The sequence below is a fragment of the Dipodomys spectabilis genome, unplaced genomic scaffold, assembly GCF_019054845.1.
Source record: "Dipodomys spectabilis isolate Male_0828 unplaced genomic scaffold, ASM1905484v1 ptg000657l, whole genome shotgun sequence".
In the NCBI taxonomy this organism is placed as follows: Eukaryota; Metazoa; Chordata; class Mammalia; order Rodentia; family Heteromyidae; genus Dipodomys; species Dipodomys spectabilis.
The window spans coordinates 248,099-274,177 of record NW_024871334.1 but is presented as its reverse complement, the minus strand read 5'-3'; the positions used below and the strand labels follow the sequence as shown (position 1 = coordinate 274,177).

The window sequence follows — 26,079 nt, the reverse complement described above, 5'->3', positions numbered from 1 at the left end:
TTTCCCTTCCCCTCCACAAATTATACCAACATCAATTACAGTGAAAGCAGGGGTTATACCGTGGGGGAGGGACATACAAAGCACCAAAAAATCATCTTATAAATGTGTTAGAAACAATTGCAAGAAAGATAAATCATTTGAATCTTTATCTTGGGGTTCACTTCTCCTAACATCAACTTGTCTGACAGTTTCTGTTTGTCTCAGACATATACTAGTTATTGCAAATAAGACATAATGTGATACTGGTGTTTCTATGGTTGGTTTATTTCCTTTAATCTAACTCTCTTTAGATCTATCACTAATGACAGTCTCTCTCCCAGTCTGTGGGTTAGTTCTATTCCATTGTCCACACCTTTCCCATTACCTTTATCTGTTCTTCTCTTGTTGGACCTTTACTTTAATCTCAGCCCTCCTCTGCCACGTTCTCCCTAGGATGTCCTGTGCTCCATGCTCCACTGCCCTGTCCCTAAGTTCTAGCTGAGAAACATCAGAATGGCCTTTGCCATGCATCTTGCCAACTTCCCGTTCTGAACACGTAGCTATGAGCAGCTCAGCTCACAACAATGTTTGGGCAGTGATTATCAGGATATATAAAATTGTCCCACAGAATTATGGTGCAGATAAAATATTCCTATTATTAGTGACCTTGTGATTGTTGTAATATCATAGCATCACACACCTTGGCATGTTCATGTAGATGATGGTAGCTAGCCTAAGCTTCTGCTAGTTGCCTAAAATCTAGCAATACATTGCTGTACAGTTTACATTTGATATGATAGTAAATGTGTTTCCTAATAGTCTTGAATTCTGTATATATGTTTCATTATGTCTCAATGTTTCTGGGAGATTTGTTGGCAGCATTTTCCGTTAGGCTTGGGTGGATTTGTGTTTTTCATCTCTAGCCTTCCTCAGATCTGATCTTGGAGATCATGGCAAAGTCAGTTTCCCCAATGTGTTATTCTCCGTGCTTTGTTGAAGTGAAGTCTCCCTATGTTTAAGTAAACCTCACAGTGGAAAGCAGAACATCTGATCCAGACAGTCAAGGATGACCACAGACACAGACATGGAGAAGTGCCTGGGAGACTGTCAGGGGATGAGCAGAAGTAGGGCAGACACAGAGGAGAGCTGGGGCAGGAAGAGCAGAGGCAGGGCCAGTGCATTTGTTTACCAATTAATTAATTTAGTTATTATTATAAAGGATATACAATAACAGGTACTGGTTATTATTCAATACAGACATACATTGTTAAATGACTAATAGTCTAAGAAGACACATGCTCTAAAGTATTGATGATTTTGTTTTGGTGAAATCTTTCCTTTCTTCATCTTTTTACAATGATTAGTGTTGTGCTATGAGATACCAGCTCCTCCTGATGAGTTTTCACATCCAAATGAGGACCGAAGACACCACAGTCTCCACATGGACAGAGTAATGGATGTCTCCTGGTGAGATGAATGATTTGTCTCCTCATCCACAAAAACTGTCTAGGAGAAAACCTCAAAACTCCCAAGTCTTCTTCCTAATGCCTGCAGAGTTCACACACACAGGTTCTTGTTCAGGAAGTGAAGCTTGCTCTTCTCTGATCAGGATGTAATGGAGAAATAAACAAGGATCTGTTTGAGCAGGTGGGGGCATCCGGGATGCAGGGAGCTCAGTCAGATTGCTGTGTGATCACCTGGGCCCAGCCCCTCGTGCCCACGATGCGCTTGCACAGTGACAGTGCTCATGACGGAGCCACAGGGACCCGGCCTCCATCCCAGACGGGACATCCACAAGACTCCAGAGCCATCGTGATGGAGGAAACCCCAGGACAGACGGGGCCCAGCAAGGCCAGTCTACATGCACATGGCCTGTTGTCTGTCCAGTCCAACCCAGACTCCTCGTGTCCACTTCCATGTCCCCACGGAGGACAGCAAGAGGTCCTGGTCAGGAGAGACTGAGGAGTCCACCAAAGTGTCCCAGGGTGCCATGGGCTGAGCTCCAGGGATATGGCCAACCCCTCTGTTTTATGACTTGGGTCCCGAAGTACATTTGGTGGCTGGACAAAGAGAAAAGCAGAATGAGAATATGAGAGTCACTGAGGAAGAAAGTGAATGAATGGAGCAATTCTGTTAGGTCAGTTCTGAACCCCTGAGCAGTGCCACAGGTGGAGGGAGGAGGGCAGCATTTGAGGCCTGTTAAGAGTCATGGGTCAATGGGCTGTGCGCTCTTTCTCTCTCTCCCTCCCTCTCCCTTTTTCTCTTTCTGTCTCTGTGTCTCTGTCTCTGTCTCTGTCTCTCTCTCTCTGTGTACTGTTTTGAACTCAGGGCTAGTCTTTTAGGCACACACATACATTTCAGCCCTTTCTGCATCTTTTCTGATGTTATTTATTTTCTGGTACTGTGCTATGGTTTTGCCTGGGGCAGGTTCCAGATAGTGATTCCACACTTGCCTGCTGTGTAGCTGGAATTACAGGAAACAGCTGCCACATTCAGGTTATTGATTGAGATGAGGTCTTCAAAATCCTTTTTCTCTCCTCCTCTCAAGTCTCTAGGATTACAGACACTAGTCACCATGCCAGGCATTTTCCCTCTTGTTCACAGAACAAATTCCAACTCTGTGAATCCTGGGATCTTTGTCCTGAGTCTCATGGGGTCATCAGGGTCCCTGAGATTCTACAGGATCAAATACTGGTCACCACTGCAGAGCCATTTATGCTTCCACCGTGAGACTCTGTTCATTCTTAACAGTCCCAGCAAAGGACTGGAGACATCACAGAGGAGTGTGGCTCATAAACTCAGGAGAGATGCTGTCACACTGTGGACACAGAGGCAGGGCAGACAGCAGGAGAGCAGTCCCTGGGCTCTGTGTGCAGCTGCTCCTGAGCTGACCCGGCTCCAAGCTGTGCCGAGCGCCCCCTGCTGGTGCTGAGCACCCTGCAGGGAGGTTTGTGTCTGGCCCCCACTGGATTTCCTGCACTGTGTCTCTAGCACAGTAATAGACGGCCTTGTCCTCCACTTTCAGGCTGTTCATCTGCAGGTAAAGTGTGTTCTTGCTATTGTCTCTGGAGATGGTGAAGCGGCCCTTCACGGAGTCTGCGTAGTATGTGCTACTACCACCTTCATTAATTTCTCCAAGCCACTCAGGCCTCTTCCCTGGAGCCTGGCGGAGCCAGTGCATGTAGTAATCACTGAAGGTGAATCCGGAGGCTGCACAGGAGAGTCTCAGGGACCCCCCAGGCTGCACCAAGCCTCCCCCAGACTCCACCAGCTGCACCTCACACTGCACACCTGCAAATACAGAGAATCCTGCTCAGCAGTGGTCACACACACCCACTGTTCCTCCCACTCATGTCCATTTGCGCACTCAGTGTCCCTTGCTCCCCATAAATCACCTTTCAACAGAGCAACAAGGAGAACCCAGCGCAGCCCCAGCTCCATGGTGGTGGTCTGTGCTCAGTCACTGGTGGAATCAGCTCACAGAGCTCAGGTCAGGGATGGGCTGGTTTTCATGGGCAGAGGGACGTCCTATTTGCATGTCCTCTGCTATAAAGCAGCTCTGGGGCAGAAGTTTCAGGAGGGCAGTGCACAGAGGTGGAAGGCAGGTAGAAGGCAGAGTTTGTTAGATGAGTGGATCAACTGTGAAATGTCTCTAATCAATTGGCTTCAAGATTAAACACTAAGGGAATATGAACTTCTTTAAAGTTTAACTTTCCTTCAGTTAGTCAAGATTGCTGAGCCATTTGATTTTTAAAGATTGTATTTCCCTTTTCCTTTTGAATTCTTTCTTACTGTGTTTGTATTTGGGATGTTGAGGTGGACATATGAAAGGTAGAACAAGGATGAACAAATACAACAGTGATACTCACCAGACACTATGTGCAAAATGAACTGGGCCTGAACTCTGGGCCTGGGCGCTGCCCCTCACCTCTTCAACTCAAGGCCAGTGCTAAATCACTTGAGCCACAGCCCCACTTCTGGCTTTTTCTGATTTTGTGGTGCTGAGTAATTGAACCCAGGGCCTCGGGCATGCAAGGCAAGCGCTCTACCACTGAGCCACCTCCCCAGCCCCAAAATGGAAATCTTATGGATGGGGACAGGAGGGAAGGATTGGGAGAGAGCAACAGAGAGGAAGAATGGTTCATAAAGAACTGCACTGATGGTACCTGATTCACGTAACTGTAACCGCTCTGTACATCAACAACACATAAAAGTTTTTAAAAATTAAATAAAAAATAAAACACCTTGATCTTTAAATCGCTCTATATAGGCATTGCCATTCAGTGAGGCAGTTTATGAACACAGTATGGCTTGATCAACGTTGCCCATTTCAACATTCTTGCCCACCCCTCAAACCTCCTCTTCCCTCTCTCTGGTTAATGTTCAGGACATGTATGCTGACATCATTGAACACAGCAGTTCATGGATACAAGGCATGTGGATCTGAGTCATTCCTTCCTCACCTTTCCCCTTTGACCCACCCTTAGCTCAGTGTTCTCAATTCTGTGGCATACGCATTGTATTCTTGCCTGCGTTCTCCACGTTGTCTACATCATTCTTCTACCATTTGCCCCTCATCTCTCCACTCCCAGTGCCCTCTTTCTGGTGCTTACTTTGTTGGTCTTTGACTTCGTCTTTGTGAAGAGCTATACTCTTAGATCTCTCCATAGGGTCTATTGTATGTGTCTCCCAGTGAGACATATAACAACAGGGACTTGAGTCCCTGCTGGGTGCATACAGTGTGGACGTGCACACACGAGGTCTCACTCATTTATATATTGTACTGGGTACAGGTGTGCATATACAGTGTGGATGTGCACACCTATATATTGGGCTGGGTACAGGTGTGCACACACAGTGTGGATGTGCACATATATATGTTGTGCTGGGTACAGGTGTGCACACAGTGGATGTGCACACACAAGATCTTTCTCTCTCTTTCTTGCACACATACACACACACACCCACACACACACACACACACACAGACGGTACAGGGCATACCTGGGCAAGAAGCCCCATGCATGGGGTCTGTGTGTCTGCAGCTCTCTCAGGCTCGATTTTCACTGAGCTTTGTCACGTGCAGTACTGAGCACAGGTCACCCCACAGGTCAGTTAGGCTTTGCTCTCTGGGTTTGCCGAGCCCATAGTTCTGAGGACGCTGTCTAGTGGTCTTCCTGCGCTGTCCCCATTTCTCTCATTGTCTCTGCCTGTCCCCATGAATCAGACGGTCTCCACACATCCATCTTGGATTCTGTGCCCTGCAGAGAGACCATGTAACACCCCGAGGCTTGTGCTCTATACAGGGTCAGCACTGAACCCCTCGCTGCCAGGACACAGGATTCACCCCTGCGAAGACTGAGGTGGCCACATGGGCACCCAGGGCAGTGTGGAGGGGGTCTGTCCAGGGCGTCCTGGGCTGCATGGTGCCCGCACCATTCATGCCCCACTCTGCCCTCATCCTGAGCCCTGCGTCTGTGACAGAGTGGCTGCTCCAAGGCTCCGTTCAGGTCTCAGCTCCGGGAGCCCCACTTCGGTTCCTCTTTCCATCACAGTCTCTTATCAGAGATCCTGGACCACTCCAGCATTCATGCCGAAGCTCATCTCTCTGCTCTGTCAGGTTTTCTGTTTACTTCTTTTTTCCAGCTAGTCCTGGGCCTTGAACCTGGGCCTGGACTCTTTCCCTGAGCTCCATTTGCTCAGGGCTAGCGCTTTTCCTGTAGAGCTAGCACCACTCCTGTCTTTGTCTGTGATTAATGGGAGATCAATGTCTCACGGAATTTCTGGCATAGGATGATTTTGAATTGTGGTCCCCAGATCTGAGCCTCCTGAAAGCTAGGATGACAGGTGTGAGCCACCAGTGTTGGGCCATTTTTTCTTTTCAAATTAGCTTCATTGTACCAAATAATGGGTTTCCTTATGACATTTTCACACGCATAATGCACTTTGATTACACGCTCTCCTGCCCCTGATCAGTCTTGCTGGCTTCTGCATGCTATTGCCATTCCAATTTTATATTCATGCTTTTGATCTTCTCCAGATCTTTATTCTAGCTAAGAGACAAACACGCAGTATTACTCCTTTGGTGTCTGGCTTATTTTCATCAACAAAGTGTTCTCTATTTTTTCTATTTTCCTTCCAGTGAAGTAAGTTCATTTCTCTTTATAGCTGAGTAATTCCATTCTGTATCCATTATTTCTCTTTATAGCTGAGTAATTCCATTCTGCATAGATAACAAACTTTCTAGGTTCATCCTTTGAGGAATCCATGAAGGGACCCAGTCTGATCCCCAAACCTTTCCTATTGTGGACAGTTCAAGACAAACACAATTGTGCGGTCACTATATCATAGACTGCCAGAGACCCCTTGGGGTGTGCAGGAGTGAGGAGAAGGATCATGGTGGCTTTGCTTTTAGTCTGTGGAGGGTTTTCCATTCTGAGTCCCATAGTGCACTCACTCACATTCTGAGGGCACCACGGAAGGTTTCTTTTCCTGCATCTTTGCCAGTTCTTGTTTGTTCTCTTTATGATTGACAGGGTACAGTTGGAATGCAGTGCAGTCATGATGTGTATTTCGTTTATGACTGAGAATATTGAATGTCTTTTATGTGTTATTGGCCATAGGAGATTCTTATTTTGAGCTCTGACCTATTCCTCTATATATTTATTAATGGAATTGTGTGTACTGGTGTTTAGTTATTTGAGGGATTCATGTATCCTGGAAATTCATCCTCTGTCAGATGCATGTATGGCCAAGATTTCTTCCCCTTCTGCATATCCTGTGTTTACTGTAGGAATTGAATGTTATTCTCTCCTCAGTGGCAAAATGTGAATTAAGTCTTGTGCACTTCCAGCACTACTTCTTTTGCTCAAGGTCTTTGGTACTTCCATGTGACATTTAATATCACTTTCATTTTCCATTTCTGGAAAGAAGGCCATGGGACTTTTGATGGAGGTTGATCAAGTCTTTAGACCTCTTTTGGTAATATGGCCATTTTCACAGTATCTGTTTTCTGGATCCTTGTAATTTAATGTCCTTCCACTGCCTTTATTTTTATGACTGTCCCCTTCAATTCCTTACATCAGTGTTTTAGAGTTGTCATTGTAGAGGGCCTTCTGTCCTTGGGTATATTTATGCTGGACATTTTATTTTTTTATTGTGAAAAGACGGTACAGAGGAGTTAGAATTACATGGGCAAGATAATGAGTACATTTCTTATCAAGCATTGTAGCCTCCTCCTTTGTTTCCCCTTCCCATCCCTTTCCATCCTCTCCCCGCACCTCCATCCAATCCTCCTCCTCCCCCCACACCAAAGTTGTAAAGTTCGTTTTTGAAATAATGACTTGTACATCTCATTGTTGCAATAGGTCCACCTGTATCCCTATTTAAATGATTTGTTTTTTCCCTTCCCCTCCACAAATTATACCAACATCAAATAAAGTAAAAAGAGGGGTTATACGGTAGGGGAGGGATATAAAAAGCAACAAAGAAATAATCTTATAAATGTGTTAGAAACAATCACGTGAAAGAAAAAAAAACATTTGAATACTTATCTTAGGTTTCCTTTCCCCAACATCAACTTAACTGACCTTTTCTGCTTGACTCAGACATATACAAGTTATTGCAAATAAGGGAAACCATGGGGCTTATGTTTCTTTGGGCCTGGCTTACTTCACTTAATATAATTTTTTCCAAGCCTTTCCATTTCCTAACAAATGGGGCAATGTCATTCTTTCTGATGGAGGCATAGAATTCCATTGTGTATATATACCACATTTTCTTGATCCATTCATCTGCTGAGGGGCATCTGGGTTGGTTCCATATCTTAGCTATAGTAAATAATGCTGCAATAAACATAGTCGTGCTGGTAGCTTTAGATACACAGCTATTTTAGAATGGTCTATTTGTATGTGTGCATACACATTGACACACCCATTATATATACAAACTATAGGCTGGTGTGTGTAAATATGCATGACTTATATACACACATAATTGAGACTAACACACACATGTACACCCTTACCTATGAGCTTTCAAGACAAGGAATGAAGTAGTTCAATTGGAAAGATACTTTTCTAGTCTTTTTTTTTGTAAGTCTAAGATCAAAACTCAAATTGGTGCCTGATGCTTTTACTCATTGGTTGGAGCTCTACCAATGGAACCAGCCTCCAAACTTGGAGATTATTTCCGCAATGTAGCCCACATTTAATTTAATTTAATTTAATTTTTTTTGGGTCCGGTTGTGGGACTTGAACTCTGGGCCTGGATGCTGTCCCTCAGCTCTACCACTTGAACCACACTGCCACTTCTGGCTTTTTTTCTTTTTGCTTATGTGGTGCTGAGGAATCGATCCCAGGGCCCTCATGCATGCAAGGCAAGCGCTCTACCACTGAGCCACCTTCCCAGCCCCCCACATGTTATTTCTGACACACAATGTAAATCCACTCACACTGTGTGCATGTGAGTACATAACAGGGCTGGCAATGTTTCATTTGGGCAACACAGGCACTGATGATTTCTTCAACTCGAGGTATCAGTGCCATTTTTGAGAAGGGTCTGGTGATTTTGGTCATATTCTCACCTGGAGCTCCATCTTCCTATGTGAAGTTTCCATCTGTGGATTATAGGCACATGTCAGAACACTGAGCATCTTCCTCTGAGATGGAATCTCATGAACTGCTTGGCCTGGCTGTGCTGGCCTGGTGAGCTCCTCAATCTCAGTCTGCAGGAGTAGGGATGTCACACACACACACACACACACACCACAGCAAATGGTTGAAAAGAGTTTCCTGAAACATCTAGCTAGAATAGTTCTCAACCTTCAAGCAGAACAGCTAGCCTTATGTGCTTGGACCACAGGTACCTGTCCTGAGCACTGTAGGTACAGCAGTCCCCTTCCTGTCTGTGTCCTGTCCAGTACTGTTCAGGGCATTTGCAAGAGCCTCCAGGGCCTGTGAGACGCTGACTCGGCAGAGAAAAGTGAGGCTGAACCTCTGGAGGTCTGGAAATGGAGGCACCTGGAGAAAGGCCCTCATGGCTGGGCTGGGGAAGGCCAGTGTGTGGTCTTCACACACGTGTCTGTGTCCCAGTGATCTGCAGTGCTTTACACTACTGGGCTATGAGTTTGTTATGTTTTTCTCTTCTTGGCTAAATGTGTACATTTCCATCATCAGTGTTTGACAGCTACATGCACACTCCACCTGAAACCTTTGTTTTCCTGGTTCCGACATGTTTACCTGACCCGTTCCTGAGCGCTGGACATTCAGTGAATTCTAGTTGTGAGTGTGCTGACACACTTCCATTAGTGAACAATTCTGTGTTCAGGGTCAGCCAGAACTAACTTCTATCATGACAGATACAAGCCTGCAGGCTGTATTTTTTTGTGCTGTCCTGGGTTGGAGCCCAGGGCCTGGACCCAGCCCATGAATTGTTGCTGAAGTCTAACACTCTACCACTTGAGCCACAGCTTCCCTACTGCTGTCTTGGATCATTAGATTTGAGCAGCCCAGACTTGCCTGCACAGGCTGGCTTCCCACATGAGCTTCAGATGTCAGACCCCGGAATAGCTAGGATCAGAGGCTCCACTTTTCTTTTTAAAGCAGAGCCCAGGACCTGTTCATGAACATTTGGCAAGGAAGCTGAGATGTGAACTTAGAGAAGAAAGAGGAAACCAACTGAGACCCTTAGGGGAAGAGGAAAGCCCACAGGCTGCCAGGAAAGAGCAGCAGCTGCACCTTCCTGATGCTCGGGGCCAGCACAGAGCTGAGGCCCAGCCTGAGATCTTGTGCAGGAGGCCCCCGTGGCTGTGCCTCTGTGGTCTCTAGCACAGTAATAGGTCTGCAGAGTCCACGCTGTCCAATGTGAGGAACACCTGGCTGTTGGAGCTGTCCTTGGAGATGGAGAGCCGGCTCTTCAGGGCTGGGTTGTAGTACTTATCATCATCCCACCACACATTGGCCAGCCACTCCAGGGTCTTCCCTGGGGGCTGCCGGATCCAACTCACACCCACACCATAAGTGCTCAGAGAGAATCCCGAGATGGAGCAGGTGAGTTTGAGGGTCTGGGAGGGTGGCAGCAGCCCAGGGCCAGACTCCTTCAGGGCAATCTGGGCCAGGGCCCCTGTGGAGAAACACCAGGCGGAGGTGAAGCAGGGTCAGGGGAGCACAGGAGACTTCCCACCCCAGGGCCCTGAGCAGAGCACTCACAGGAAGGGAGAGTGAGCAGCAGGAGGGTAGAGCACAGCCTGTCCATGCTGTCCTGTCCACAGCCGTCCTCAGCCAAGCTCAGTGCTGGTCTTTTCAACCCAGGCGTGGGAGGGGCCGGGTGCATTTGCATTCCTCTCACCTGGTGCTGACTCCACCTCCTCCGCTCAGGCCTCATGGCTCAGGATGGGGAGTCTGAGGAGGGCAGGTCTGGTGCACTGTTGGGCAGTGTCCACGTCTGCTGGATGGGGACGGCCAGTGACACTCAGAACCAGGTTCTGAGCACAGCTTTGGTTCAACGCTGTGGTTCAGAGGCAGTGAGGCTCTGGGCCTCTCTCTGGAAGACAGGACCCTGTCCCCAGACAGCAAGGCAAAGACCCTGCACCTGGTTCAATCTGGAGAGGGTGGGAGAGAGACCAAGAGAGATGGAGCTCATTTTGTCCTCAGAGGAGGAGGCTGTGTCTAGGGCAGGCAGGGAGGCTCCTCCGTGTCCTGCAGCTCTTGACCAGCAATGCTTCACGTTCACTCAAGTAAGAGGGCTCACATAAGGAAGCTCCATGCGGACCCCTGGCCAGCTCCCCAGATGAAGCCCAAGGAGCGTGTGCCAAGTTCCCCAGCAGGCAGCAGACACGCTGAACACTCCACCTGTGTGTTTGTGTATTTGGTGCAATTGGGAAATTCTCGTGTTTCACTCATATTTATTTGAGAGACACATGGAGAAACTTAAAAGTTCTTTCATATCACATCTCACGTTTGAATCTGGAGGTTTTATCAGGTGACATATCACTGATGGAGGTTGATCTTCAGTCGTCAATGAGGTAACATCTCACCGTGTAACATAATCTATTGTCCTTAGTGACACCTTCACCAGCTGACAAGCACAAAGAGAAGATGCAGCTAACCTCAGGAAGGACTTCCAGCAGGGCTGAGGTTGGGCTTTGGAGTCCCAAGGTTTCCTGTGGATCTCGTGGGCTGAGGTGGCTGATGGCGGCGTGCAGTGGTGAAGATTGGAGTCTGTGTGGTACCATGGACCATGCTGGGTCGTTGTGTCTGATATGTCTGACTGACATGCAGCTGTCCTGAACTGGGAGGTCTGACCACCACACTTGGGCTCACATGGTGGGTCGAGGTCCTTTGTCATGTGGGCTGAGCTCATATGTCTCAGCCTAGGACAAGTGTGTGCTACAGAATGAACCAGGAATGTCTGAAAGGCCTGGACTGCCGCTGGGCTCAGGAAACCAGTGCAGCCACCTGATTCCTTGGTGTCCCACCAAGGTTTTCTCCTCATTCTGTAGAGATGCAAGGCAAAGGCAGAGTCTGGGCAGCTGCTGGCCCAGCATGGTGTCCATGGGTTGGAAGACAGACCTCTGTTCACAAGACGGTGACAGCTGGAGACTCGCATGGCCAAGGCTCCTGTAGGAAGGCACTCGGCTCAGCAGGATGCTGGCTCACACCTGTGCTCTGTCCACTCTGCTGTTATCCATGGGATCCTGCTGCTCAGCTGGGAACAGCAGCCAGGGCATCACTGCTGATTAGCTAAGAGGCTGAGGCAGAGCCCTCACAGGAGATCTAACTCTGATAGTGATGTGAATATCCATGGAAGCAGAGTGAATCTCACTCAGGTAGACAAGATTCCTATGAAGTGTGATGTGTAAGAAAGCAGAAGAGAGGAAGAAGGAGGAGCAGTAGGAAGCAGAGGTGGAGAAGAAGAGAGAACAGAAGGAAACATTAAAAGGATGTGAGGATGGGAAGAAGAGCAGGAGGAAAACTATTAAAATTATCTCAAATGTAAGGGGAGGTAGAAAAACTGAAGGGCTGGTCTGTGAGTTCATACAAGTAGAAATCCCAATTTTAGTTTTTCAGTGAAAAAGTAGAAAAGGCAGCTGGTTAGCTTTTGTCTCTACACCCTAGAATTCCATCTCTGTCACTCATTTAAAGTCCATCCACAGGTAAAACTTCATGTACTGCATGACATTGTCCAAAAGAATCTACTCATTACCTGAGTTAGGAAATGGTAAGTGGTCTGGACAACACTTTAATAATTACAATATACTTATATAAAAACTTCATGTACTAATTATTGGGGAACAAAACATCTTTATATTAGATGTTCCACACACCCAAAATGTGCACTTATTTCAGTAAGCACACATAAAAATAAAACATAAACGATTCATGTCTAATTTAAATGTAAAAATATCCTGACAAGCTCTGGATCTATTGCTCTACAGTTGTACTAAGGAATATTTCAAACTCTGTTCCAATAAAAAGGAATTAAAATCATCTGGTACTGGTGACTTATGACTATAATCCCAGCTCCATGGGAAGCTGAGATGTGATGATCATGGTTTGAAGTCATCCAGGGTAGGAAAGTCCATGTCACTAGCATCTCCATTAACTGCCAATGTGGGTGTGTGTTGTATTGTACACCTGCACCTCCCCCAGCCCCAGGCACAGGCCTGAGAAGATAAACTACTATTTCTAGTTGACTTCCTGGTTCATTCTGAACAAATCTGGACTTGCACTGCCCTCTAGTGCTGACGTAATGACAGCACACGAGCAGCGACTCCCAGCAAAGCTAGACTTCAGCAGCCTCCAGGCAGGCAGAGTGGAAGTGACCAGCACTGCAGAGAGCAAGGAACTGAGCCAAGGCCCGGAACAGCCCCGGTGCCCCTCAATGGACGAATGGACGGAGTGGTATAGGAGCACCATGGAATTACTCATCTACTAGAAAGAATGATTTTACCTCATTCGCAAAGAAATGCACAGGCCTGGCAAAAGTTAGCTTAAGTGAGGTAAGTCAGGCCATAGAGACAAGGATGCAAGTTCTCCCTCCTGTGTGGAAGCCCGATCTAATCCATACATGTGCCCGTGAACACAAACAGGATTGTGTGTACAAGTGCACACAAATGTGTTACCTGACTCTGGTGTCTGCAATGCAAATGGTGTAATTCCTTAGAATACTAGCTGACACTCCAAGATGAATACCAGGCACTAGCTCTGGAAAGGTGTTGGAGGGGAAGGGGAGGGGTGAGAAAGCAGCCATGATATCAATGCATCTCTGAGGAAACTAAACAAATGAGGGGAGGGGCGGGGTCGGGAGGCTGAGGAGAATGATGAAAGGGTCACTTTGATCAAGGCGGATGGTTCGTATGAACAGATTGGCTGAGGAGTCACTTCTTTGTACTACTTAAAGAAAGTAAATATAAGTTTACTAAAGAAAGCAGCTTGAGTTTCTCTCTCCTATTTTTTCTTCTTTGTCAGTCGTGGGTTTGAACTCAGGGCCTGGGTGCTGTTCTGGAGCTCTCTTTGCTCAAGGCTAGCTCTCGACTCCTTTGAGCCACAGTACCACTTTCAGTTTTTGAGTGGTCAACTGGACATAAGAGTATCACAGGCCTTTCCTGCCCAGGTTGGCTTTGAACCATGATCCTCAGGTCTTAGCCTCCTGAGCAGCCAGCATTACAAGGCATGAGCCACTGGTGCTCAGCTCACCTTTGAAGTTCTAGAAAGAGAGGGAAAAACATAGGTTGATAAGATGGACTGGAATAAATACCTGGCCCTCGATTGTCTAGAGGATATCATTTGTCAGCAAGTATGGAACGGTCACATATGGAGAATCATGTCCCATGTCAGTTATCACATCCCCCTGTAGTTTAGATCTAATTCCCACATATCAGAAGAACGTGGGCCATTTATCTCTCTGAGCTTGGCTTACCTCATCACACAGTTTGTTCTAGGTCCATCCATGTCCCTGCAGATGACAACTTTGTTCTTCCTAATGGCTGTGTAAAATGCCCCTGTGTGTAGGTACCACAGCTTTGGATCCACTCCTTCATTTGGGCGTCTGGGCGGTTTCCACATCTTGGCTATTGTGATTAGCGTGTCAATGGACATGGACAGGCAGCTGTCCTCATATCCTGGCTCCTGATGTCAGGGTCAGTGCCCAGGAGGGCTATGGCTGGGTCTAGGGAGGCTCTGTGTCAACAAATATGTAATGGTCACATAAGGGAACTTATGTCACCCCCCTCCCCCACACACAGACACACACAGACACAGACACACAGACACAGACACATACACACTGAGGGGGGACGTGCATCTGGGCTGGTTCTATACTTTAACCTGATGAGTCTAAAGCATCCTGGTTTGTAATCTTCTGGATAAATTCCCAGGAGTGGAATTGCTGGACTACAGAACAGTTTGATGTTAATTTTCTTTAATATTTACAATGTTATTGAAAAGCTCATGTACAGAGAGTTACAGTTACCGAAGACAGGTGATGAGGACATTTCCATTTGAACAGTGTCAAACATTCCCCCATTTCCACAGTTTTTCTCCTCCTGACTCTCTTTCCTTCCCCCACAAAGTAGAGATTATCTTGCTTCCTGCACACATCTGTGTCCACATGGACACAGAACGGATGCTTCCTGAACAAGTGAATACTTTGTCTGATTATCCACAAAAACTGTCCAGGGAAAGCCTCAGAACTCGCAAGTCTTCTTCCTAAAGCCTGTAGAGTTCACACACACGTTCTTGTTCAGAAAGTGAAGCTTGCTCTTCTCTGATCAGGATGTAATGGAGAAATAAACAAGGACCTGTTTGAGCAGGTGGGGGTGTCTGGGATGCAGGGAGCTCAGTCAGATTGCTGTGAGATCACCTGGGCCCAGCCCCTCATGCCTACGATGCACTTGTGCGATGGACCAGCTCAGCCAGAGCACTGGGACCAACGGGACAGGGATCTCGGGATAGGTGGGCAAGGAATCGGCAAAGTGACAGACACAGACTCAAAAGAGTTGCATCTGAGTGTATCTTCATTGAGGAGAATTAACATTTTTATACAGTGTGTGATTGTGACATAGATTCTTTGTTTGTTTAAGCATGTAATCAATTTTTAAGAAAAGCAAATCATTGATGGGTTATATGGAAACTGATGACTATCCCACCAACTGTTTGAGCTAAGTGGCGTGAGACAAGTCTAGCATATTGTTTAATAGAATGCGTCATCTCTTCAGCCTTTTTATGTTTAATAATTAACAAACCTAAGACAGGGCTGTACTTATACTGTACTCTTTTTATTTTTTCCATATATTTTCAAGTCCCTTTGAAACCATCCTAAAAGCCAATTCCAGGTTGAGTCAGGCATTCTCCATTTTCTATAATTTTAATCCCAATATTTGTTCACATAAATTTCTAATTGTTATTTTAAACTATCTTGTTGTTGTTTTAATAATAAACACCATAAAGGTCTAGAGCTGCCTAATCTTAGCATAAAATCTAATGAGTACCAAATACTCTTTCCTTTTACATTAATCCATTTTCATCTTTATAAGTTCCTGTGTAAGGCAATGGTTCATCGGTCAGTTCAGGAAATGTGATGTCACTAACTTTATATTTTGTGGGAAACCACCATCTATTCCCTAGAACATAAGCTAGACCAAACTTAGTCATAACTGTTGGGGGAATCTTTCTTTTCCTTTTATTATCAGGGATCCCTTTTCCTAGAACTTGCTGTGCTTCTGGGATAACTCCTTCTGGTTAGTTTAATTCATTAATTCTGCCTGTTGTAACATATCTGGAAATTTTAAGTTTCTATATTTACTATACGTGAGCCGCAAAACTGCTTGTGAAGTTGCAGGAGCTTCTGGAGGCAGCGTCACATCAGATGATAGATTGATTGGGGCATTGCCCACATCTAATCTTTGGTCCTAGTCTTTAATATTCAGAGAAGCCGTCTCTATTGGACTGGAAAGATAAAACATGCTCTGTTCACAGATCAATAGAAAAATAGGCAAAATGAGATTAAAGGCAACGAATGTACAGCCAAGAAGAATATAATAAGAATAAAGGTAGAGGCAATAAAGATGCAGCCAAGAGTATGGGAAGCCTTGAACCAACACCCCCTTCCTGCAGGTATGCTTCCTTGAAGCTTATGCTTTGCCTTGCCCGATCTCTCATGCAGACCCCACAGGAGGTGGCATGGCACACTTGCACAGTGACAGTGCTCATGATGGAACCACAGGGACCTGGCCTCCATCCCAGATGGGACATCCACAGGACTCCAGAGCCATCGTGATGGAGGAAACCCCAGGGCAGACGGGGCCCAGTAAGGGCAGTCTACATGCACATGGCCTGTTGTCTGTCCAGTCCAACCCAGACTCCTTGTGTCCACTTCCACGTCCCCTGGAGGACAGCAAGAGGCCCTGGTCAAGGGAGACTGAGGAGTCCACCACGTTTCCAGGGTACCATCGGCTGAGTTCCAGGGGTATGGCCGACCCCTGTGTTTTATGAATTGGGTCCCCAAGTACATTTGGTGGTTGGACAAAGAGAAAAGGAGGCTGTGATACCAAGAATCACTGATTCAGAAAGTGAATGAATGTAGCAATTCTGTTAGGTCAGTTCTGAACCCCTGAGCAGTGCTACAGGTGGAGGGAGGAGGGCAGGATTTGAGGTCTGTTAAGAGTCATGGGTCAATGGGCTGTGCATGCTCTCTGTCTGACTGTCTGTCTTTCTGTGTCTGTCTCTGTCTCTCTCTCTCTCTGTACTGTTTTGAACTCAGGGCTACTATTTTAGGAACACACCTGCATTTCAACCCTTTCTACAGCTATTTAATGTTATTTATTTTCTGGTACTGTGCTGTGGTTTTGCCTGGGGCAGGTTCCAGACAGTGATTCCACACTTGCCTCCTGTGTAGCTGGAATCACAGGAAACAGCTGCCACATTCAGCTTATTGATTGAGATGAGGTCCTCAAAATCATTTTGCTCTCCTCCTCCCAGGTCTCTAGGATTGCAGACATGAGTAACTGTGCCAGGTGTTTTCCCTCTTGTTCACAGAACAAATTCCAACTCTGTGAATCCTGGGACCTTTCCCTGAGTCTCGTGGGGTCACCAGGGTCCCTGACTTTCTTCAGGATCAAATACTGGTCACCACTGCAGAGCCATTTTTGCTTCCAACGTGATACTCTGTTCATTCTTAACAGTCTCAGCAAAGGACTGGAGACATCACAGAGGAGTGGGGGTCATGAACTCAGGAGAGATGCTGTCACACTGTGGACACAGAGGCAGGGCAGACAGCAGGAGAGCAGCCCTGGGCTCTGTGTGCAGCTGCTCCTGAGCTGACCTGGCTCCAAGATGTGCCGAGCGCCCCCTGCTGGTGCTGAGTGCCCTGCAGGGAGGTTTGTGTCTGGCCCACACTGGATTTCCTGCACTGTGTCTCTAGCACAGTAATAGATGGCCGTGTCCTCCACTCTCAGGCTGTTCATCTGCAGGTAAAGGGTGCTCTTGCTGTTGTCTCTGGAGATGGTGAAGCGGCCCTTCACAGAGTCTGCGTAGTATATGCTACTACTATCACCACGGATGTGTGAGAGCCATTCAGGCCTCTTCCCTGGAGCCTGGCGGACCCAGCTCATCCAGTAATTACTGAAGTCAAATCCGGAGGCAGCACAGGAGAGTCTCAGGGACCCCCCAGGCTGCACCAAGCCTCCCCCAGACTCCACGAGCCGCACCTCACACTGCACACCTGCAAACACAGAGAATCCTGGTCAGCAATGGTCACACACATTCACGGTTCCTCCCACTCATGTCCATTTGCACACTCAGTGTGTCTTGTCACCATACATCACCTTTCATCAGAACAACAAGGAGAACCCAGTGCAGCCCCAGCTCCATGGTGAGAGGTCTGTGTCAGCCTGAGCCCTGAATGGTTCACCTGGAATCCAGGGCTGACGTCTCTCCATGCCTTCAGGGTCAGGGCTGCCTGGTTTTAGTGAGTAGAGGAAGGCCCTATTTGCATGTCTTCTACTACATAGTGAGAGCCGGGGTGGAGGTGTCAGGGAGGGCAGTGCTGAGGCAGATGTGAGAGTCCTGAGGGGCATTGCTACAAAGATGGCCTCCCAGAACACATGGCATCCCATTGCTGCCACCTGCTGGTTATCCACGTATTCGTCCCACGTTGATCTGAATATTACAGTCACCTCCCTGCACAGACGGGAAAGTACACACAGGTTCCACACAGCCGTGTGCACTGGGGAGAAGATCTCATGTCTGCTACGTCATCTGTCCTTCCTCTCCCTCATTGCTGAGGTCAGTGTCCTCTGCTCCATTCTTGAGCTGAGTGGGTCACGGTCCTCTAGTGAGAGTAGGAGAGACGTGATGCACTGCAGGAACTGCTGAAAGAAGACTCAGAGAGCCAGGCTCATGGGGACACTGCTGACAAGCCTGCATTTCTTCTGTCATCATCTACATGTCTGTCACTTCCTCTCATCTCATCGACTGCTTACTGCCAACAACCTCACTGAGGATAAATGCCTACATGAACCTCACAGTCACCAAGTGTGCACTTGACATGCATTAGCCTAGGGACAGCTACACAATATCTGTACAAGTCTTTGCCAGTTCATCAATGGGTTTTCCAACAGTTGACTGTTGAGGTTCCTCTCACAGTCTGGATGCACAAATGCCGTTGGTTGTGGGATTTGACAACATTTCTTCCACTTCAAAGCCTGTTATTTATTTATTTTTCACTTGAACAGGAATTTGATGAGTTTTAAGTCACATCTTTAATTGATCCTGATATAAAATCTAAATTATCAATTGGCTATTCCTTGGGCTCTATATTCTGCATAGAAAGCCTTGATTTTCCTGTGTCTTCATTGGAGACCTTGCAGTTGATGTATGTGCACATGGATGTGAATGGGAGACCTGACTAGTTATTGATGTCTGAGCATGTGTGTACAGAGGCATTCATATGGCACACTTTCCATAATACTACTCACAACTGTGGCTTCTTACTCAAACTTTAGTCAAAGTGTCAGGAGGGTTGTGCTTCTGGGTTCCATAACTTGGAGGTCCAAGTGGAAAGTCAAGTGTTGGTCCCCAGCACGTCAGCACAGAGAGGAGGTGAATGTTCAGAATGGGGCCTGGTGGGAGGGGTGCAGGCCCTGGGCCTGGGGTTGAACAGGACAGAGCCTCCCTCAGGACCAGAAACCCTGATGTCCCGCAGTCATTTCAGTTCCTGATGGTGACGTTTAAAATGTGTGTGTGTGTCTTATGTTAAAATCTCAGCAGAACACAGAAGGTGCTGTGCTGTGAGTCTGGGTTTGGGGTGACTGCCTCTGAAATGTCCCTGGTTCTTCTTTGTTTTCCTGGTCAGCAGCCCCGGCCTCTCTCTCCACAGGAAATCTTAGGCCACAGTCGTACTGCCACACCTCCTAATAGAACTCTCTGTTCATTACCCATTGATTCTTTATGACTACATTTTCCTGTTTCCTCTTCTCACATTTTATTACCTGTAGTCAAAGAAAGCAATCCTGAATGCTTGACGCTGCTGAGAGATTCACACTCCCATAAGCTTGCTGGCCTACCCTAGGTGGACTTCTACAGTCACCCAAGATGTGAACGTACCTCAGCCACTTCTGCCACGTCCTCCCTAGGATGTCCTGTGCTCCATGCTCCCTACCCTGTCCCTAATTTCTACTTGGTGTCTGTCCATCTGTCTTCCTACTCCATCTTCTGTACGGTCACGTCCTGTCCACCCTCGCAGAAGGTGGATGCAGTTGTGCAGGCTGTGCAGGTTGTGCACGATGTCCACCCATCTCCTCCAGAAGGATGAGCCATGCCTGATCCCCAGGAAGACACATCCAGCAGTGTGGTGAGCCCCCAGCACACACGCAGTCAAGTGCGGTTGCACACTCATGAAGGTGAGTATGAACATGGGTGTGTCAAGTCAGATGCTGGTCTGCTGTGCACACACTGGTCTGACCTGGTCTCATGAGCACTGCCTGGGCGGAAGGACGGAGGCCGGTCCTGTCAGCACAGGCTCAGGAGTCTGCAGTCACCGCTCCCACAGCCGGGCCCAGTCTGTGCTCACCAGGAAGCCCGGAGTCTCTGTGTTGACCCTGCGGGAGAGCACGCACCTGGGAGCCCTGAGCACTCCAGACCCGCCCTGGCCTGTGCGGAGCCAGCTCTGCCCTGAGCCGGAGCCTGGGCATCGCTGCTGTCAGGCCCCTGCCTGGTGTTCAGATGGAAGGAGCCCAGCCTCTGCCTCCGAGCAGCAGCGCAGGGGAGACACCAGCTGGGGTCCTGGAGCCCTGGGAGGGTGGAGGCCAGACCCCAGGGCCACCTCCTCACCACACCTGCAGCTGACGCGGCTCAGCGCCTGCTGGCCTAGGCCGCTGCACCTGTGTGTCTGGGCCCCACTGGCTCCTCTCACTGTGCCCTGCACAGTGACACAGGGCCGTGTCCTCGGTTCTCAGGCTGCTCATTTGCAGGTACAGTGTGCTTTTACTGTTGTCTCTGGAGATGGTGAACCGGCCCTTGACAGAGTCTGCGTACCATGTGCTACCATCCCTGGATTAATTCGTGCAACCCACTCCAGCCCCTTCCCTGGAGCCTGGTGAATCCAGTCCATGTAGTAACCACTGAAAGTGAATCCGGAGGCTGCACAGGAGAGTCTCAGGGACCCCCCCCCCAAGGCTGCACCAAGCCTCCCCCAGACTCCACCAGCTGCACCTCACACTGCAAACCTGCAAACACAGAGAATCCTGGTCAGCAATGGTCACACATGAACTGTTCTTCTCACTCAGCATCTCTTGCTCCCATAAATTACCTTGTAAAATAGCCACAAGGAAAACCCATCTCAGCTTCAACTCCATGGAGACACGTCTGTTTCTGAGCTGACCATTGAATCGGATCACTGGAATCCAGGCTGGGCTTGTCCCCTAAAGCTGCGGGGTCTGAATTTCATCGGCTGGTGGACACCCCATTTGCATGTCTGTCTCCTATAAAGGCAGCTCTGGGCTGGAGGCCTCAGAGGGGAGGAGCTGATATAGGAGAGCTAGTTGGGAGTCTGACAATGATTGCATGAAGGAAAGCACAGTAACTCTACGTGATTATGTCTTGTTAACCACAATCCTATTAATCCTGTGCATGTGTGCAAACATGTACTATAAATATAAATTTTATATTTTATCTTTTTGGAAACAAGCACAGTACAAAAATAATGATAAATAGTTGTGACATGTCTACAGACTTCATATCTCATTGAAGTTATCCTCAGCACATACCTCTCTGATTCTCACTCCCCCTCCAGTCTGCTCACTAGAACATCTCAAGCACACAGGGCGTTGACTTTGTGAGGTTTTCAGAAGAAGCTCTTTTCTGCAGTGAGACTAGGTGTGAATTAGCGCCATTACTGTGTTTACTGAAAGAAAAGGGAGGGAACCCAGTGAAGGCACAAGTGTGACTGTGAGTCTCTTGTATCACATCTGTTTATATATAGACATGAGTATATAAATGTATGGTATTTTTTATATTTTGACATGTGTTCATTATCTGTTGCAAAACAGATCACAATATGGAATGTAATTAACTGCACATTTCTAAAGGTGCATCTGACCATGGTGAATACAGACACTTGTTCAACCATTGGCACACACAAGCAAACCCAGGGCTCATCCAGACATGTTTCCTTTGGTTCCTCTGCAATTTTCCATCCCTCATCCCTCCTCCTGACTTACCTCCAGTTAGCTCATGGCCTTCTTTAAATGCATTACATTGATTGTAACAATTGTAATCCAACTGTTGTGTTAATCAGTATTAAAAATTTTCAGCTCCAGGTTATTAAAAGTAAGGTGTTAGCTTATTATTCTAAAAACATGTTCTCGCTAGATATGGTTGTATCTTCATGACAGCAGTGTACAAGAGAGAGACAGAGACAGAGAGACAGAAAGGATATATTGTGTTCTGGTAATGAGGAAACTATTTTGTCACTGTCATCTTGGACAGAGAGTACAGGCAAGGGACCTGGTAGCTGGCCTTCATCCAGTCAGGCTCCCTTCTCCCCTCAGATTTGATTCCTTCTCTGGTGTCACCAGGCCTTCTCAAGTTGCCATCAGAAGAGAGAGCTGGCTGTGCTCAGACTCCGTGAAGGAGTGAGGAAGACTTTATTCCAGTCAGACTCAAGCTGCATTCCTGGAGATGAAGATAGAAGTTTGATTGTGGATGATGACATTGCTCATGTTGATGAAAACTGGATATTCTGAATACACCCAGTTTGTGAAAATGTTCAGTCTTTTTCTATTGTCTCCTATTCATGCACATTCTTCCTGTGCTGCTCATATGAATGGAAAAAGCTTACTGTGCTCAGAAGTTGGCGATTTACCCTACAGCCTGTGGGTTGTGGGTTCTCCTAGGTAATGAGCTAAAGCTGAGGAGACCACAGAGGAGACTGGAGCCTCTCACTCCCCAGCCTCCATCTCTGCACCTGCTATTTTTAACTGTGGGAGTTTGGTGGTTCCGCTGGCCCCCTGCTGACCCTGTCCCTTCAGGGAGGAAACGCTCTGCTCAGGCTTCACTTGAGTCCCCTCACTGTCTCTTCTGCACAGCACTCCATGCCAGGTCCTTGAGCTCACAGAGTCCCAATGCAGAGTTCTGGTTGTGACCATGGCTCTGGAGATGGAGGTGGAGCCCGTGCAGGATGGCTGCAGCTAGTGAGACCACCACAGACGGCATGCTAAACACGCCAAGCTCTTCCGGACAGTGAGGGTCTGGTGGTGCTGATGGAGGGTCCAGAGTCAGCGCAGGTGAGAGACAGGGTGTGCGAGAGCTTCACCAGCCAGCAGGGCCTCCTCCCGCAGCACCTGGACAGCACACCTGAGGACAGAGAGCCACCAACCCTAGCCAAATCGCAGACGCCCCAATCAGGGCCGATACCCCAGGAATCCTCCATGTGCTTACAGACTAGACCAGAAATAGTACAAACTATCTTGAAGGGTGTGGATAACATAAATGTAATATACATCGATCTGATTACCCAGCCAGATAGTTGTAGTTTCATTTATACATATATGTGAAGACCTGAGGGGAGGAGAGGGAGGAAGGGAGAGACACAGCACACTCATCCTTGCCCAGGGTCCCCTGAATTGTTGATTCAGCTTTGTTCTCAAGAGAGCTCAGTCTGGGCCTAGTCTCCAGTACATCAAGCCCAGCACCCATCCTCACAACACCGGATGGGATGTATGGTAGGGGAGCTGTTCAGGGACCTGGAGGTATTCACAGAGGAAAGACAGGAGGGAACATGGAAACCTCCTTCTCATCTCAGGGATTCAAAGGTATTTTACACATCGACATCCACACATGCAAATATTGCATACGCAATTACATCCACATATTCACACATGTGACATACCTATGTAAATGCCTTATGTGTATATACACACAGATAATTGCATATGGTGTATTTGTATGTGCATACACATTTACACACCCATCATATATACAAACTATAGGCTGGTGTGTGTGAATATGTAGGAATTATATACACACATAATTTAGACCAACACACTCACATGTACACTCCTACCTATGAGCTTTCAAGACCAGGTACGGACTAGTTCAAATGGAAAGATACTTTTCTAGTCTTTCATGTTTTAATGTCAAAGATCAAAACTCTAACTTGGTGCCTGATGCTTTTACTCAGTGTTTAAAGGTCTGTCAACAGAGCCAGGCCTCTTAACCTGGAGATTCTTTGCACAATGTAGCCCACATTTTATTTCTGACACACAATGTGAATCTACTCACACTGTGTGCATGTGAGTACATAACAGGGCTGGCAATGTTTCATTTGGACAGCACAGGTACTGATGTTTTCTTCAGCTCGAGGCCTCCGGCCTGCCATGCAGTTGCTCTAGCACTGGGCAGACTTCCAGACTTTCTTTGTACTAGTGCCATTTTGAGAAGGGTCTGGTTATTTTGGTCATATTCTCACCTGGAGCTCCATCTTCCTAAGTGAAGTTTCCATCATGGCTGGGATTATAGGCACATGTCAGCACACTGAGCGTCTTTCTCTGAGATGGAGTCTCATGAACTGCTTAGTCTGGCTGTGCTGCTCTGGTGATCTCCTCAATCTTAGTCTGCAGGAGTCCAGCTGACACACACACACCACACTCAGCTATTGGTTGAAAAGTGTTTCCTGAATGGTCTTGCTAGGGTAGATCTCCACCTTCAAGTACCCTGCACTGTGTCTCCAGACAGCTCTGCTTACCGGTCTGGACCACGGGTACCTGTCCTGAGCACTGTAGGCACAGCAGTCCCCTTCTTGTCTGTGTCCTGTCCGGTAATGTTCAGGGCATTTGCAAGAACCTCCGGGGCCTGTGAGACGCTGGCTTCCAGAGAACAGTGAGGCTGAACCTCTGGAGTCTGGAAATAGAGGCAACTGGAAAAAGGCCCTCAGGGCTGGGCTGGGGAGGGCCAGTGTGTGGTCTTCACACGTGTCTGTGTCCCAGTGATCTGCAGTGCTTTACACTACTGGGTTGTGAATTTGAGGACGTCTGCGTTATGTTTTCTCTTCTTGGTCTTATGTGTACATTCCCATCATCAGTGTTGGACAGCTGCATGCACAATTCACCTGAAACTTTTGTTTTCCTGGTTCCATCATGTTTGCCTGACCAGTCCCTGAGCTCTGGTCATTCAGGGAATTCTAGTTGTGAGTGTGCTGACACACTTCCATTAGTGAACAATTCTGTGTTCAGGATGAGCCAGAACTAACTTCTATCATGACAGATACAAGCCTGCAGGCTGCATTTTTTGTGCCTGTCCTGGGTTGGAGCCCAGGGCCTGCACCCAGCTCACGAACTGCTTCTGAAGGCTAACATTGTACCACTTGAGCCACAGCTTCACTACTGCTGTCTTGGATCATTAGATTTAGCAGCACAGACTTGCCCACACAGGCTGGCTTCCCACACGAGCTTCAGATGTCAGACCCTGGAATAGCTAGGGTCAGAGGATCCACTTTTCTTTTCAAAGCAGAGCCCAGGATCTGTTCATGAACATTTGGCAAGGAAGCTGAGACGTGAACTTAGAGAAGAAACAGGAAACCACCCGAGACCCGGAGGGGAAGAGGAAAGCCCAGCGGCTGCCAAGAAAGAGCAGGTCCTGCACCTTCTTGATGCCACAGTTCCTGGTGTGTTCCAGGAGAATGGTGCTCATCTGTGAGCTCTGCAGATCCTCCTGCCTGACCCGAGATCAGGTGTGGCTTTGCTGCACTTTACTTCATTCTGACCACAAACCAAGACAGCCAGGGTTCAGGCAGATTCCTGACAGTGGGCTCTGCTGTATCATTTGTTAGTCAATCTTTCCTATTGGTTTTTCTGCTTCATATGCATTGTGTATTTGTGACAATTCCACATGTATTGTATATTGTCATAATCTCAATGTCAGTACATGTAACAGATTTCTCATAGGTAAACATTGATTTGGTAACTGATAAATTATTTTCATGTTCTTCAAGTTGTTTTACCAACCTGTGTGTCCTGGCTCCCACTGGCTACTCTCACTGTGCCTTGCACAGTAATACAGGACCGAGTCCTCGGTTCTTAGGCTGCTCATTTGCAGGTACAGCGTGCTTTTACTGTTGTCTCTGGAGAGGGTGAACCGGCCCTTCACAGAGTCTGGGTACCGTGTGCTACCACCTCCTGGATCAATTCATGCAACCCACTCCAGCCTATTCCCTGGAGCCTGGCAGATCCAGTCCATGTAGTAACCACTGAAGGTGAATCCGGATGCTGCACAGGAGAGTCTCAGGGACCCCCCAGGCTGCACCAAGCCTCCCCCAGACTCCACCAGCTGCACCTCACACTGCACACCTGCAAACACAGAGAATCCTAGTCAGCAATGGCCACACATCCACAGTTCCTCCCACTCATGTCCATTTGCACACTCAGTATCCCTTGCTCCCCATAAATCACCTTTCAACAGAGCAACAAGGAGAACCCAGTGCAGCCCCAGCTCCATGGTGGTGGTCTGTGCTCAGTCACTGGTGGGATCAGCTCACAGAGCTCAGGTCAGGGATGGGCTGGTTTTCATGGGCAGAGGGACGTCCTATTGCATGTCCTCTGCTATA

The 26,079-nt window shown here is 47.6% G+C and overlaps 1 protein-coding gene, 1 pseudogene and 1 gene segment (V, D, J or C); all 3 read right to left on the bottom strand.

The window, feature by feature from the left end:
- LOC122101386 overlaps nt 1–3,485 on the bottom strand; it is a 28,947-nt gene extending 25,462 nt beyond the window's left edge. The window contains 2 exon segments of the V gene segment in view: nt 3,065–3,270; nt 3,375–3,485. Of these exon segments, the coding sequence occupies nt 3,065–3,270; nt 3,375–3,420 (252 nt within the window).
- A 6,317-nt stretch (nt 3,486–9,802) lies between these two features.
- LOC122101385 lies at nt 9,803–17,912 on the bottom strand. Its single transcript, XM_042671743.1, has 5 exons — nt 17,804–17,912; nt 17,390–17,700; nt 15,241–15,245; nt 10,188–10,276; nt 9,803–10,101 (listed from the first exon to the last, which is right to left on the bottom strand). The coding sequence occupies exons 1-5, from the start codon at nt 17,847–17,849 to the stop codon at nt 9,803–9,805; spliced, it is 750 nt and encodes a 249-aa protein (XP_042527677.1). The 5' UTR covers nt 17,850–17,912.
- Nucleotides 17,913–20,013: 2,101 nt separating this feature from the next.
- Nucleotides 20,014–26,053, bottom strand: LOC122101384 (annotated as a pseudogene).
- Nucleotides 26,054–26,079: the final 26 nt, after the last annotated feature.

What these genes read in the sequence shown, in the direction of transcription:
- LOC122101385 (XM_042671743.1), bottom strand. Translation starts at nt 17,849, where the DNA reads ATGGAGCTGGGGCTGCACTGGGTTCTCCTTGTTGTTCTGATGAAAG. An exon ending in CCTTGTTGTTCTGATGAAAG is followed by an intron (nt 17,701 to 17,803) that starts GTGATGTATGGT and finishes CTGTGTTTGCAG; the next exon opens with GTGTGCAGTGTGAGGTGCGG. An exon ending in GCTGCTCACTCTCCCTTCCT is followed by an intron (nt 10,102 to 10,187) that starts GTGAGTGCTCTG and finishes GTTTCTCCACAG; the next exon opens with GGGCCCTGGCCCAGATTGCC.